General features: G+C 33.7%; 1 protein-coding gene across 1 annotated transcript in view; it reads left to right on the top strand.

Annotated features, from left to right (window-relative positions):
* Window positions 1–14,782, top strand: part of KCND2 (potassium voltage-gated channel subfamily D member 2) — a 457,916-nt gene extending 443,134 nt beyond the window's left edge. Inside the window, exons 3-6 of the mRNA XM_020289756.2 lie at window positions 3,478–3,573; window positions 4,462–4,554; window positions 7,376–7,620; window positions 9,258–14,782. Of these exons, the coding sequence (XP_020145345.1) occupies window positions 3,478–3,573; window positions 4,462–4,554; window positions 7,376–7,620; window positions 9,258–9,435 (612 nt within the window). The 3' untranslated portion in view covers window positions 9,436–14,782. The remainder of the gene's footprint in view (window positions 1–3,477; window positions 3,574–4,461; window positions 4,555–7,375; window positions 7,621–9,257) is intronic.
* The last annotated feature ends 2,528 nt before the right edge of the window (window positions 14,783–17,310 follow it).

Raw genomic sequence — 17,310 nt, forward strand, 5'->3', positions numbered from 1 at the left:
ATATAATGTCATTTGGGGTAGCTAGAAAACAATCTACTTTCTAAAAACCTTTGCGTCCCACTGCATACTAGCTTCTAAATGCTCCACAATAAGAGTTCCATGTCAAATTAGTCTGAGAAAAATTGCATGCTATATCCCCCTCTGATCCTCACACTGAACATTCAGTATATAGCATGTCGTGAGGAGCCCACCAGCAAAGAAGCTTCAACATTTCAGCATTTCCGAACCTTTTCCTGGCCACAGAACTAGTTGTTTTCTTCATCTGGTTGGTTTAGATTTACCCATTACACTTGAGAATTCCTTGAAACCAACTTTGACACATCCTGCTGAGATTAGGTGATTAGGCAAAACTGTGTTTATGACGAATTCAGATGTGTAAGAAAATGGTGCTTATTAGACAAACAATTTTTCCAAACACAATCAGTATTTAAAGGCAAATAAATAATTTGAAAATAACTGCAAAGCTTTCTTTTTTTTTCTACAGTGACAATGTAAGTCTTATTTTTAATTAAAATGTTGGAAGCATTCTACTTTCCATACATGCTAAGGTAAAATATTTACTGAAACCTTATTCTAGTTTCCATACTAGTTGCTGGTACTTTGCCAAGAAGTCATATTTCCTACAGGAGTAGGGGTGAGGAGGGACTGGAAGGAATACATTTCCTTTTCAGCAGTGGATACTTTCTTTTAACCTCCCAATTGCTCTGTTGGAGTTGCCAAGATTGTCATACTGAGTGGGTCAGAAGTAAAGTAATTTTCTAAAATATCTTTGTAAAATAATTTCCCTCAATTACCTGCTGGAACCAAAGATATAATCACAGGTCATAAAGGCTAGCATTCAACAGACATTTGTTGTGATTTTCCATGAGACCAATTAAACCAATTAGCTCACATAGAATTGTAGTAAAGTGAAAGAAAAGCCATGATTGAAATTGAGATGGAAGGTTCTTTTTCTAACACAGTACGTGACTCAGCAAAAACAGTTTTTCTGTCTCTAAAACAACTTTTTCCCTAAGTTTAGAACTATTTCTGCAGTAGTGATTGACACCATGTGTAGGATTTCCATTTTATGATGAGAAATATATGTCATTTTACTTTGCTGGATGGTACTTTTGGTTAATGTGTATGTCTCTAATGAAAGAAAGTACTATTCCCAATGCTGTTGCTAAATGCTTGCAGAAGGACATAGATTAAACTAGTAATTATTATGTACACAATATTATCACATACAGTTACAAATGAAAGAAAGAGAGAAACAGAGGAAAGAAAGGAGGGAAGGAGGAGGAGAGAGAGGGAGGAAGAGAACCAATAGAAGAAATGAATGTTTTAGATCAAAGAGACTTTGGGACTGAAATTTCAACAATAACCCCTTTCCAGCAACTAGTGTGTAAATTGCTTATTTCTGAATTATTAGGTCAATTCTAAGTAATTTCAAAATGTGCTTGTCACTTGCCATTGTTTTATTGAGTCTGGCCTTTTGAAGTTAAAAATGTTCTACCTTTCAACTTCATTCTCTAGTATTGTCTCAGTATTTTAAGTGATATAAACATTATACTGCCAAAACAGAATGATATTTGTCTATTTTTCCCATCACTTATAAATATGATCTTTGCACAAAGTATTATTTCAACCTAGAATCAGCACACAGGAAGAATAAATTTAGGAAGGAAGGGAGAAGGGATGGAGTTAAAGCCAGATGATATCTTAATGCTATTTTGAGAGCATTAAACATCTCAGTGCTACTCTCAAATGACGTGGGTGAAATGGCATCTTAGTACAAAAACTTGGGAGAGAAATTTGGTAACACCTATTAAACAAAACATATACATGCACACACACACACTTTGATCCAGGAATAACTTTGCTTCCAGAAATTTGTCATGCAGATAAGTTCATCATGATGTTCAAAGCAGGCAGCATTACTTATAATAGCAAAAGATGCTTTAAAAATTAATCGGTAGTTGGCCTGCTAAATAAATGATTCTTCACTCATACAATGGTATATTATACATCCATAAAAATGAGATGAATTTAAATATGTATACATACAAGGAGTTTCAAGATAGTAAATGAAAACAACTAAATTACAGAAAAGTATGAGGAATATTCTCCTGTGTAATAATATATAGGTATATACATAGGAATATATGCACTTGCTTTCTCTATGATTAGAAAATTCCTAAGAGCATTCCCTAGACATACTACCAGTGGTTAACTCTGAAGCATGAAAGTGGGATGGCTTCAGGGTCAGAGAGACTTGTTTGCATGCATTTTTGTAGTATTAAAATTATTATGTGTATACATTTTTCATTTTAAAATCTAGATAACTTTAAAATTTTTATTAAAAAGAGCATTCCAGGACTTGGAACTAAAGATAGTACTTATCTGGGTTGTTTATGAGAAAGGAGGGAGTCTGTAGAATAGGCTTACAAGAACTTCTTATGTAAGCCATCCCAGTTGATTTTTACATACACTTGCTAATACAGGTAATACAAACAGAATGGTCTCCAAAATAGGGCTTATCAGGAGATGTAAATCAGGCTCATTCCATGATGGTCTAAAGGCAGATATATAACAGCAGTTATATATACTAGAATAATGGAATACCAGAAATCTGGCTAAACAGCCAATTTGCTCAGCACTGTGACTTTGTCTCACTATAACTGAACAATTGAACTAACCACCCTACACCCTTTAATTTGAGGGACATTCTCGATACAAAAAAATGCTTTAAAAATTAAAACCAATGTAAAAATCTCTCTGGATAGGCTCACTATGTTATTCATTTCAACTAATTCAGAGTAAAATAGAAATCAGATGAGTATACAGTTGTGTGGACCTGTGCCAGTAGACAAAACAGATAAATTCAGGGATCTTTTTAGAGAGCTCATATTGATAGCGTGGGATCTACATTGGTTAATTTAACAGAATAATTGCAAAAATAAAATTTTATATTGGAGAATGCAAATACAGATGAATAGTGATTTTTTTGAAAAGAAGAAAGAAAAAGAAAAGAAAAAAAATAAAGGCAAACGATTCCGGAACTCAGTTACTAATTTTATAAAGGACATTAGCTTAAATGAAAAGGATTTGGCAGCCGGTTTGCTGGGCTACTGGCCTTCATTTCATTAAGTTTCTCAGATTGGGATAAGTGAAAATATAAGTAATAGTGCTGTTTTTCTCTTGACACAATTGAGAGAACCAATAATGAAATAATTTGATCTTACTGTAAAGGTTCAATTACAATTCTTAAATGCATAACCCAGCTCCAAGTAGTTAATTGATCTTACTAATAAATGTTAATGAAAATAAAACACTTAAAAGAGTACAGGAGTAATGTTCAATAGTTATGTGTGAAAAGCTGGCTTACTTTTAAAAATCTGTATGCTGACATTAGGATCATGCAAGAATGCAATCACCGTTTTAAGGAAACAATTCATAAGTACTAACAGGACATTCATTTTTCTTCTCCCATAGAAAGCTAGACTTGCCAGGATCCGGGCTGCCAAAAGTGGAAGTGCAAATGCTTACATGCAGAGCAAACGGAATGGTTTACTCAGTAATCAGCTGCAGGTACCATCAAGCACTTCACTTTTTTTAATGTTCAATTGATTGATGTAATATTGATTTCGTTCTGCTTAACCATATAATTTTATTGTGGGTAATTATGACAGTGGCTATGGAAACAACAAAAGTGTCATTTTTTATAACTTCACCCCATCCATTCCAGTTGTCTGTAGCAGATTAGAAACTGGGCTATGAAATATTGTCAGTGAATCGTGATTCTTATTCACAATTAGGCAATATTTCTGCTCCCTCTCATATTATTAACATGGGGAAGGTAGAAAATGCTCTATAATTCAAATTACTAATTCTTTTTTATTTTAAAACTACTTATGTTCCTTAAAGTTCATTTGGGTGGGAGGTTTATGTGGGTGGGTGATATAATGTCTTGTTTCACTTTTTAGTGCAGAAGGAACACCATTCAGTGTTAAGACTGTCACACGGCATGAAATACGATTTGAGAAACTTTATTTTTACCTCAAAACTTTCCTTTAATATTTAAGATTCTAATCATCTTTACTTAGAAAATATCTTTTATATAAGGTGAGCATCATAGTGGCTTGAGGATTTTCTAAGTACTGGATTAAATTTTATCATCCAAAGATAATGGCTCTGTAGTTTACAAAGGTAGTTAGTACTTCAATGAGTAAAAGAGATTGAAATTTTCAATTCAGGAAGGTATGTCTAAAAGACCAGACTGCTAATTTGATGAAAACGTAAATGCTGATCATCCAACTTAAAACAAGAGTGCACATTTATTCCTCTTTAGTTAAAAAAATAAAATGTTGCCATTTAATCTCAGAAAATAGGCCAGTTCTCTCTGTGGAAATGTGTAGCTGAGGGTCTCGTTGTTTGCAAATAAAATAGAAAGCTCTTCTGTCTTCTCTTTGTTAACAGTCCTCAGAGGATGGGCAGGCCTTTGTTAGCAAATCCTTCTCGAGCTTTGAAACCCAGCACCACCACCTGCTTCACTGCCTGGAAAAAACCACGGTAAGGAGACAGCACTACTTCTTTCCTCTGCCCTCTGACAGTGATTCCATTTGCTTTTGTGCATACTTAATGTTTTCAAGCGTGATTTCACTGTCTGCATTACTAGAAAATATGCTAACAAAACACACAAACCAAAACCCACAATATTTGAAATTACTTTGAATGACTATAGTGATATTTCAACTTGGAAAGTATTTTAGGAACTTATTTAAGTAAGATATTTTACCCTTAGTTGCTGTCTTAACTCTAGTTTAAAGCATCAGTTAACTGCAGATGGAAAATTGTCTTCCAACAGTGGGTCCTATAAAATATCATTTCTTCCTGATTCTTTAAATGCTGATCAAGAAAGAAAAAATAATGAAGTTCAAGTGTTCCTGACACCTGGATAAAGAGAATATACTGATAGCAATAACAAAAAAAATAGAGAATAAAGGCATATAAGCACTTCTTTCTTTCACAGGTATAATAAGTAGAGATAGATAATAAAAACTGTTCTCATAAGAAAAATGGCACATGTAATCACTGGCATGCTCCAGGGTGCTGAGCAGAGAGTCTGCATTGCTCTACTCCCAAGCTCTCAGGCCCAGTTGACTTTAGCAAAGGTGCCCATTTCTTAGCTGGCTTGTCAATAGAGGTCTCAGGCTGTGATGATCACAAAGCAGAACAAAATGTTTGCCTTACATGATCAGGTCAGCTCACTCACTTATCAGAGATGGTTATTTGTACTCTCAATCCTAATATATCACCCATCCTTTTTATTTATTTACCAGTAGTCATTCAACAAATATGTATTACTTGCCTACTATGAGCCCATCAGTGGGCCCGATACAAGATACATCATGAAATCAAGTGTGGCCGCTGTCACCATCAAGCCTTCATTTATGGAACAAAACACAAAACAGGCCTGTTACTGGAGAAGGGCTCCATGGATGGAGCAAAGAGGGCAGGGCCATGAGGGGACCAGCCAGGCAAGGCTTCCTGGACTAGGAGTGAGTTAGGCAAAGAAGTGAAGGGGCCAACAGGTGATATAAGTACTTGAAGAAGCCCAGAAATTGGCCCAATAGGAAGTAAGAGAACTTGAGGGTGGCCAGAAGGAGAGAGGGTAGCATGGCACAAGAGAAGACAGAGAGAAAGTGTCCAGATAATGTTAGGCTTTGGAGGCATGTGAACAATTTGATCTTTATCTCACAGAAATTATGAGTTTTAAACAGGATAGTCACATGGTTACATTTGCATTTTCAAATAAAGATGTAGACAGTTCTAATACCTATTAGGATAACTCTTGGAAAGTAAAAATGATATAATAATGATAGAATGTATTTATCCCTATCTTTTTCTTTTATTTTCCTTTTTTCACTATTTTACCATTCAGGACTTTTTTAAGATTAAAAAACTACTCAACGCCAACTAATATAGTTTAAATTGAGCTACCCAGAAACATATATGGTAACCAATAACAGAATAACTTCTGCACTTCTAGAAGTGCACTGATGAGATAAATTAGAATCTCATGCATTGTAACTTGCATTACGTGTGTGAAATATGCATTGTAAGAGAAGAAAACAGATTATAAATCCTTTGTGCACTACTTTTTCTCTAAAATTTCATACTTAACATGAAATTTTGTCTGATCATATTATTCTCTCAACTTGAAGCAGTAGAATGTTAAATTTCATTTATATCAAAATGCTTATCTCAGCAAAGAAATGACAAAATGAGTAACTAAAACAATCTATTTCTTATTAGCCAGTGAATTGCTTCAACTGTTTTATTAATATTTTGGGATGAGAGATGGTGAAGTGGAATTTGGTATGTGCAACGCCTGCCATTATAAGACTATTCCCACCCCACCTCACCCCCCCACACACACAAAAATAGCAATTAAAGTCGTTCTCTAGTTTTTCAGACCAAAAATGTTTTCCCTTATATTTCTGAGGTAAAATTCATGCATAGGCATTTTAGGAGGCAATTTTTCACTATACGTTTTAAAAGCAAAATTTATGCTGTGTTTCTATAAAAGATGGTATGTGAAATGATGCCTATTACTGTTTGCTACAGGGTTGGACGCTAGAAAATAAGTGTGGAAGAACCCTGAATGCAGGCAGATACAATGAACACAGCCAGTGATGTATCATAATGATAAGAGAAGGCCACAAAAGTTCAGTGCTAACCCCCTCCAGGTCAAACATCAAGTGACACATTTTGCAGATAATTGTATTTTACTTATTTAACTAATAAGTCATATTTTTTTTATATACTGAGGATTTCAGAGGAGCATCTAAAGCAATGGACAGTGTCTTAGGTATCTTATTTTCTAATTAAAAAATGTTTTCAATTCTATGTGAAAATATTTGCTAATATATAACAGATAATCTAATTTGGGACATTCTATTAAAATAGCCCCTTTCCATAAATTCAATCTGTTTTAAAGAATAAAGTTAGTGTGAATTTACAAATTTTTTGTGGTTATTATCTAGATTTATTTTAAAGGATTTTTTCCTTTAGTTTATAATACCATATTTTATATTTAAATTAATAAATTATATTTCAAGGGAAGGTTAGTCTGTGAATGGAAAGTAAATCAGCCTGCAGATGCTAATCTCTAGGTTCAACTAAAGAGACTTTATTTCCATAAAAATGAGAAAAAGAAGTGGTTTTGGTGTTCTAATATTTATAAAAATGGTCTTAGTTAACCACTGGATCAAATCTAACTGTATCTGGACATATTTGAGTTTTAAAAATAAAATGATGCATTTCCTTTTTAAAAATTAAAAAATGTGTTTCTCTGCTTTCTTCATATTTTCTTACAACTATGGAACAGAATCACGAGTTTGTGGATGAACAAGTCTTTGAAGAAAGCTGCATGGAAGTTGCAACTGTTAATCGTCCTTCAAGTCATAGCCCCTCACTCTCTTCACAAGGAGTCACCAGCACTTGCTGTTCACGACGACACAAAAAAACTTTCCGCATCCCAAATGCCAATGTATCAGGAAGCCATCGAGGCAGCGTGCAAGAACTCAGCACGATTCAGATCAGATGTGTGGAGAGAACACCTCTATCTAACAGGTACCTGAGGTTAACCTGTGCTTGTTCCCAGGGCATGTCTCCTGTAGTCATGTTGCTACCACTAACATCTAAATCCCAGCATCCAGGGTTTAGAAAGAGACAATACTTACACTGTAACAAGTAGGAAAATGGATTGACTGGCATATCCATTAAGGGTCAAAAACAGCAGCTGTATCACTATTAAAAGAGTAGAAAGAAGAAAAGATCAGACACACATAAATGCTTTTACCTCTTCAACTCCACAACTTTTTCTCTCTTAAGGACTTCTATACTCAGAAGCCCCTGCCTAAATTCAAATACCCTAAAATGATAATCAACACCACTGTAATAAAATAGACATATGGAATTTAGACCAATATGATCGAGAATTATTCAACAGCAGCTAAAAATATATCAAAACATTCAATGCAACAGTGAACATTAAAACTCCACTGACACAAATCGTTTTTTAACAATATACAATTTTGATCATAAAGATTTTCTTTGGCCACATGAAACACAAAAATCCAACACAAAAACAGATAAGTGAAATACTAAAACTGTTTACCTTTGGTTAATGTATGAATAATTTATGCAAAATTTTCATATTGATATTCTTCCTTTACTTATCCTTATTTACTATTTGTTTTTACCACAAACATGCATGTAATAAAAAGTAGTACATTTAAATCATATGTCATTAAAAAGATCAATTTCTGCCAAAATAATTTTACTTTGCTTTTCAAATCGAGCATACATTTTTAGAATGACAGTCTGTAAATTCAGTCCTACTTCTTTGTTGGCATCCAACAATATTTGTTGAAAACCTAGATGAGATTCTGCATTTAGGCTATATAAATTGGATTTCTGTGGGACAAAAATATTAAAATTTAGAGAAATGACAATTCTGTCTTTAAGGTATTTTACCTCTGCATTGTTTCACATCCATTACAAACTGAAGTGGAAAATGGAGATGTGCTTACAAAGAAAATCTTAGAACATAAGCATTTTAATTAGGTTTTCCATGAAAATAAAACAATTAGTTTTCATCTCTTCTTTATATCCTTTTTTTCCCTTTCTCCTTTCTCCTTATCCCCACATAGAGTATAAAATTCGTGCATGGAGTATGAAATTTACCACTTAGAAAACCCCAAAATATTAAATAGTAATAGCTAATTTTTTGGTTTCTTAACATGTAGTCATCACTCAGTTCAGAGATTTAAGGGAATTACATATCCCCAAACATGAAAATAAAAAGATCCTGTGGTCAAAAAAATTAAGAAATCCATATGATGTGATTCTCTCACAATCATTTCTCAAACCTCTCGAGGTCCTGTCTTAAAACTATTTTACTTTGCTGAACTCAGCCTACCCAGATATTACTGGTCCTTGTTTCTTACATTTTTGTAGAATATGCTTTTAGAAAGACTTGATTGAACCAAATTAAACTGGCTTTTAGCAATGTATTTCATACTAGTTTACTGACTAATGTTCACCTTAACATATATTAAGGTTTGGCATTTAATTATTTTAAATTATGGTAAAATTTCTTAGACATTTAGAATGTTATTTATAAGCCTTAAAACACGCATTCCTCAGTTGTATGAAAAAATAATTAGGTAAACAACTTACTTTCTTAAATGTATTTTTTTCATCAGCCGATCCAGTTTAAATGCCAAAATGGAAGAGTGTGTTAAACTAAACTGTGAACAACCTTATGTGACTACAGCAATAATAAGCATCCCAACACCTCCAGTGACCACGCCAGAAGGAGATGACAGGCCAGAGTCTCCTGAGTACTCAGGAGGAAATATTGTCAGAGTGTCTGCTTTGTAAGACAATTGGAATACGTTCTAAGAAAATTTGAGCCCTTGCTGTGGAAAGAATTTCAATGTAGAAGAAAGAAGAAACAATAAACCTTTTGCAGATTAAGGCAGCAAAGCAAGAAGGTTGGAGTGAAACAAAAAACAAAACTTCCAAACTTAAGGATGTGAATAAAACCACCAAATGGCATTTCTAGACAGAGTTTGACCTGTTATACAGAGAAATATTCTGTGGCCCTTTGACTTTGTGAATGAGCACAATGAAATGCCGCCTATTGATGCTTCTTGTGATCAGAACTCTTTTTTAATAAAATAAATAAAATGAATCTTTGAACATAATGTTCCAGTTGAATGCAAAACAAAAAAATATGGAAAACATTTTGATAAAAATTTTTCCTGTTAAAACCATGAACATTGGCTATGATGAAGATTATTACATATGAAAAAAAAAAACTCATACAACATATTTGTATTGACTGAAGGAAACCATCATAATGCATGCTAGAATTCTTTGGAGCAGTGATCTCAGTTTCCTTATGTTGTCTTCAGAATAGGCATGATAAACTATAATTGTAGAAAGGGGGAATTTCTGTGCACTTACAAAAAGCTGATTGTTCATGTTCCATGGTGGGCTGTGCAAATAAACTCCTTTTAGAACTGCAGTATTTCTCATGGGGATGCTTATTAGTAAACCTAAAGTGTTCAGATAGTTCAGTATTAATTATTGTTTAACCTTGCACCTAGATACTGTTACAACTGCAATAATTCATTGTATACCTGTTGTATCAGCATTCAGGATTTTTTGTTATTGTACTTTCCAAATCTTTATAGATACAGTAAGAGCCACATGCATAGAAAGACTTCTAGTGTGGCCAAGGTAACTTTTTAATCCAAAACTATTGTGCCATAAATGTTTTCAGTAATATTCTTTGGTCCAGTGTGTTCCCGTGACAGTGCATTATCTGTTCCTGTATTTCTACAGCACCTTTCTATTGGGTTTATTGCCATCAACGTTTACTGTAGTTCAGATGACTTTCCTACTTTCGTATTCCCCAACAAATTATCTTGTAAGTAGATTATCAGCAATCCCCTTGTCAAAAACTAGAAAAAAAAAAGGAGTTGACATCTATAAATTATCTCTAACGTCTTTGTTGTTTATGGGAAAGCCCCGATACTGGATATATCACTATGTGTTTCATGAAAAGAGTTGTCTGGGACTAATATCACAGGATCAATGATCTCAGAATCTTACTTGATGTATTATTTATTTTGCTTTAGATCTTGAATACATTTTGAGAATAACTAATGTGAATTGAAATGTAGAGATAAACTGGAGTGCTTCACGTAGCAATATTTGATGAAAGCATGCTTTCTACACCATTCAGGAAGGCACCACAAATTTATCTCAGAAAGGTTCCTGTGTATTGCAAGGTGCAATTTTCTCCACTAAATCAGGAGGACAGGAGTTCGATGATGCAAAATTGATCTCTATGTACATTTAAGTGAAAAGTCTTTGTATCTTTTCACCCTTAAAATATATCAGCAGACATGTCTGCACGTGATAGTGTAAAAGAGTTTAATGTCAAATGCAAAGTTTTTGTTCATTTCAAGCCACCACTCTAAGGAATAAAGCTTAGCTTCTGTACATGAAAAGAGTTAATAATCATCCCTCTATTAGAGAGATTTTAAAATACTTATCATAATTTATCATGAAAAGGGATTAATCCAAACATTTTCAAGTAAAGCCAGAAATTGTTGCTTCCCATTTCTAGAATAGCTTCTAGAACAGTGCTGTGCACACGGTAGATCTTAATAAACATTTGCTGAGAAAGTAAGATAAACTCAATTATCTCTTGGGAAGAACTGGCTTAATCCTAGTTTGTCTTTTAAAAAGTTACTAATCTTCCAGCAGTGCAAATATTAACAATTATATTAACACCTGCCTCATGTCACTTTATGCTACTAGAGCAAATGTCTAGTGAATCTTCTCTGATGGCATTTATTGAAAATGTTTTTAAAAGTAGACTAAGAAAACCACAATCAGGAATACTTACATCTTTTAATTCCCAATGAGAAGTTCTATTTTTCATGTTCTTGATATTACATAAAAGAAAATGCAGTTAGGTTATTTTGGTTGACAATTCTGCATCCTCTGTTGATTTATCATTTATCCAAAACTATTAATTTCTTTAGACTTTTGGAAAAGAAAAAAAAAATTTGATGTTTTAGGTGATTTAAAAATATACTGTGTTGGTGGTGAATGACTATTGATGACTGTGTTAAGTGCATCTGTATTGTAAGTGAAATGTAATTATTTCTGTGTACCATATGGAGTAACTAAGGTCATTGTTTTTGACAATTTTGTTTAAATCATATATCTTATTTTAAAGGATAGCATAATACCTGCATTATGCTGGAAAAAAATAGATCTTTGGAGAATACTTAAATAAAACATGTGCATGCTTGAACAGGACAACATGGTTGACTGCTGCCCTATTTTCTTAGATGTCATTTCTTTCTAAAATCTAGGATGTGCCATCTCATAATACACATGCAAGAGAACCCTGTAACACAACTCAAAGAACCTGACAATTGGAAGTAACACTTAAATCTCTTCTAAATGGGTGGAGACAGTAGCTTTCTGCCAACAATAGGAATTTAGGCAGAGACTTTTAACAGAAAAGTTAATGGCATTTAAGTAAAGCCAGTCCCTGAACCTTACATATTTCTTAACTACCACTACATGCATTAAGCAAAGAGAAGCTCTGAGGTCATAGCTTTGGTCAGAATTCAATTAAATTCTCAATCAAAGGCTTTTTTCTCTATCTAGGAAAACGGGGTGATTTATTCGTCTAGCTATATGTATAGATGTATGTGTGTAAATATTTATTCATTCACATATACATAGATTTTATTATTTTTTTAAATATGGATATACGGATATTTGCTCTTCAGTATTCTAGGGAGGACAAAAACCAAGAATGTTAAGAGCTTATTATAGAAGATAGAAAAAGACAACGTAAATTACTTAGTACTGAGACTGATTTTAACTAGTGCTATATATGTTCCTCTTGGTGGATAGTCTCTATGTTTTCTTGTTAATTCTTTTCATTTATAGCCCTTGATTTATTGAGGTGTCAATCCTGCATTAAAAAATACAACACGCCTCCCTACCTTCAACTTCGTCACAATGTTGTCTTAGAAATAGCCTCTGAGGAGTTGTTATAATGTCTGCCAGTAACATTGCTCAAAAGAATAAAAAAGGGTTTTTGATATCAAATTGATGACTCCTCAGAGATTCATGAGAGTGGCATCTCCTCTTCCCTACAGTGTTATTAAGGTGTATTTTTTATTAACTCACAGGTACAGGAATGGTTATTGCTCTTCACTATGCACACTTCATCAGAGATTTCAACATAATTATGTAGGCACACAGTAATTTTTTTAAAATGAAGGTTTAAATTGCATCTACATCAGCTGGTTATGTCTAGATAGTAAAACATTCTTTGAAGAGTTTGATTTTTCAATCTAAGGAATTATTATTTTTGAACAGCAAGTTTGCCTAAGACAATTATAAAATGTTTCTTGCAAGAGATTTTTAATTGGAAACAATATTTGATCCATATCATACCTTCTAGTCATCTTTACTGTCTTCCTTGCCTTTTCCCTCCTTTCACTTCAAGCACTAATTATTATTTTAGCAGATTATTGTCTCCCTTTCCCTGACTATTATTTTCTCTGGTTTTTCCATGGAAATCCATTAGGTTACTCTATGTTCATTCTACAAACGACTCCATTTATTGAATGCATATGATGGGCCAGACATGGTGATAGGTGCTAGAGAAATAAAGATTAAGAAACCAGATCAAATTCTCAAGGAATTATATAGTAGAAAATAGCTCACAATACTCTCTGCCTCACACTGCTACTCATAATCTTACACTCCAATTTTCTCCTTTCTGCTATATTTACAGTCACTTTTCTACTTCAATCTCCCGAAAACATCTTTTCAACAGAGGTTACATAAACACGTTGTTCTTTAAAGTACTTTCTAAAATGTTTTCATCACATCATTAAAATCCTCTTTCTGTAGGCAATGGTTTCCTTTCTCTGGGGGAGAGCAGGGACAGGGTACATGAGTCCCTAGCTGCCTTGAGAAAGAAAAAGAAACAAGTCAAGATAAAACAAACCAAAAAGGAGGCAGAGCTTCATGCTTATGGTTTGATCAGGGTAAAAATAAATAAATAAATAAAACCAAAAAATTTTAAAAAAACTAACCTTTCTTCAAGCATCCTCTCTACCTTTCCTATCATAGTTGCAGAGAATGTGAAGAAAGCTTTTAAAATAGTTTTGCAGGAGGAATAAACACACAATGTTGCTGTGAATTCTAACACCATATCTCAGATTAGTTCATCTGATTAATCCTATGAAATATCTGAGAGGATAGGAAAAAAGAGCAGTGCATCTAAAAAGGAAGGTTAAGTATCTAATCAGGGACACTCACCAAAAAGGTGAGCCTGGTTGGTCCATATCAATTCCAAAGCATGAGGATGGCTAAAGAAGGATATTGAGTGAGTGAGTAACAAAGATTTGGGGAGAGATTTTGAGTAACCCTGGAAGACAAGACTAGGATGTTAGCAAGCAGAGAGGTGTCTTTGGACTTTGATTCTAATTGACGATCTAGCATTTTTTAGTTTGGGTTAAATTAATTTAATTCCTTTGTTGTAGGTACAAATTGCAACACCAAAATATATTTATCTTAACCTATTACTGGTTTTTAATAGTTAGGTATCTCTTGGTTGTTCAGAGAGCTCCCAGACTCCCTGCACAACAGAGAACAGAACCCATAAAATAGTAGAATAAGCAAATGGCACTAAGAAATGTGCAAGGGAGTTGAAATAGCCAAGATAGAATGGACATTGAATTGGGTAGATGGATTTGTTAAATTTCGCAGTCAAAGACACTTTCTTGGAGAGGCAGAAGATTTTATATCAGAGGACATAATTTCAAAAGTAACAACTGTCATGTGCATCACAATTTTACATACGAATCAGTCTGGAGTTGTATTATTTTTGTTCCCAGCTAACCTGATAAAAAATCAATACAAAACCACAGAACTAAAATTGCAAAGAACCTTCTCAATATATAATTTCTTTCTTCAATAGATTCAGTGAGTGCTAAATAAAGATGATTATAACAACCATGCAAAGATAACAGTAATAATGACTGCTAACTTCATTGGATCTTAAAGATGTGGCAGGCACTGTGCTAATGACCTCACATGTACCAATCCATTAGGTAATTGTATTAGCCATATGTTCTGTTGAGAAAACTTTAACACTGAAAACTCATGAGTCTGGATTCTCCTAATTTACCTAATATAAAATTTAAAATTAAATCATGTATTTCTGTGAGAGAATTATATTGTGTAGAATATTGATGTTATTTCTTTTTTTAGACAAAAAGAGAAAGTAAAGGAAATGAGGGGCCGGGCGCAGTGGCTCACGCCTGTAATCCTAGCACTCTGGAAGGCCGAGGCGGGTGGATTGCTCCAGGTCAGGAGTTCGAAACCAGCCTGAGCAAGAGCAAGACCCCGTCTCTACTACAAATAGAAAGAAATTAATTGGCCAACTAATATATATAGAAAAAATTATCCGGGCATGGTGGTGCATGTCTGTAGTCCCAGCTACTTGGGAGGCTGAGGCAGGAGGATTGCTGGAGCCCAGGAGTTTGAGGTTGCTGTGAGCTAGGCTGATGCCAGGGCACTCACTCTAGCCTGGGCAACAAAGCGAGACTTTGTCTCAAAAAAAATAAATAAATAAAGGAAATGAGGGAGAGAGTGCGAGGACAACCTGGTTATGTCCACACTACTGGTTGCAGTGTCATTATCAAAGGCAGTCAATTTTTCTTCCCATTTTCTTTAGACCAACATTTTTTCTTATCTTGAAAAATGCGCTGATAATAACTGCTTCCTGATTGACTATTGGTATGTTAAAATACAATAAAATCTAGCAAGGAAATATATTACTATCCTAATTGAGAAAAATTTTTCCAACAACTCCATATTGGCACAGCATACACATTTAGTCAATTTTCCAGTAACAGAGATAATTATGTGTTGGAGCGTCTACTGCTTCTCATTTGCTCCCCTTTTTGAAAAAGGTCTGCCAAAATTTTCAAGGTTGTTTGTCGGGGCAGTGGTTATAGCCTGCAGCATCTAATTGGTCCAGAGTCCAAGTCCTGGAGGCTGATGGTAATGAAACAGAAATATTTTAGAATTAATATCAATAACCACAATTCCCACCCTTCATTATCTTTTGTATCTTCCTAAATTCTTGCAGGCAAAAATTTGAGAGGATGACAGCAAAGTGCCTATTGGCATTTAATAGCACTTGCAAAATAAGGTGCAGAGATATTCATATAGGCAAAATAACTGCATAATTCAGTATAAAAAATTAATATTATGCAATTAAATATGTTCTTGGATTTTTCCATCCTCACAAAAAATTCCAAAATTTTTCTGTAGGTCGTTGATATTTTTTATTTGTTTCTCATAAAATAAAAAGCTTCAATAAAGGTGTAAACACAGACATTTGATTTATTCAGAACTGTAGAAAATTTAATGTACCATTTAAAATGGTACTTGGGATATAACTACTTGCCATAAAACTTCTTCTTTGGGTTTTATCCTTTGCTTGTTTTATGTTCCAAAATAACACTGGCCTATTAATAATATCTCTTTACCTTCCACTTCAATCTTTCCCTTCCTTCTTCTCAAATGATAAGTGCATTATTCATTTTAAGTATTAATATTGTGTCCAAAACTTTCTTTACATGAAAATTTACAGTGCAATTTTGATTTAAAAGATATGTAAGGGAAAAATAATATTATTTATCACTTACTGTTGTCAAACCCTGATAACAAATTATAAAAAATTGGTATGATAAATTTGATATGATAAATTATAAATTTGTAAAAATTTATAAATTATAAAAATTATATTATAAAATAATAAAAGTTCCCCAAATTGTCATAGATAAAGATAAAAATGTCTGTAGATTAAAAAAAACTAATGAAATTTTGGTCAATGACAGACTGCATATATGAGGGTGATCTCATAAGGTTATAATACCATATTTTTACTGTACCTTTTCTGTTTAGATATGTTTAGATACATAAATTCCTCACTATTGTGTCACTATTGCCTCCAATATTCAGTACCGTAACATGCTGTACAGGCTTGTAGCCTAGGACCAAGAGGCTATACCATGTATTAGCTGTGTAGTGGGCCATACCATCTAGGTTTGTGTAAGTACGTTCTACGATGTTCACACAACTAGGAAATCACCTAATGATGCATTTCTCAAAAAGCATCCCTTTGTTAAACAATGCATGACTCTGTGCATGTGTGTGTGTGTGTGTGTGTGTGTGCGTGCGTGTGTATCATCAGACAGTTCCACTATTGTCTAAAACGAAGTTCATTTATTCATTCAAATGTGCAGGATTCCACTAATGAGAGACTAAAGAGAGAAATGGAGCAGTGAGTGACTAGAAGAATCTGAAAGCAAATATCATTTGGAAAACACAGAGTTTGGAAGACCAGAAGAATTCAAATCATGTCAGTTTCTTTGGCTACCTTACCTAGAATTCAGTTCATTGGCAAAGATTCTGAGAATTTAGTTAAATTTTGCTGTGATTATTTGCTATTAGATGTAGACTTATGAATTGTGTAGGATTATCTGAAATTAATTCAAGTCATTTCCACCAACACCTATTTTCTCAAATTATAATAAGCATCTCATCATAAATTGAGACTGAATGCTAAAATGATTATAATAAATTCATTTTAGGAGACTAAGGTTAAGGCCATAAGCCAAAAACTGAGAG

The sequence above is a fragment of the Microcebus murinus genome, chromosome 9, assembly GCF_040939455.1.
Source record: "Microcebus murinus isolate Inina chromosome 9, M.murinus_Inina_mat1.0, whole genome shotgun sequence".
Classification (NCBI taxonomy): Eukaryota; Metazoa; Chordata; class Mammalia; order Primates; family Cheirogaleidae; genus Microcebus; species Microcebus murinus.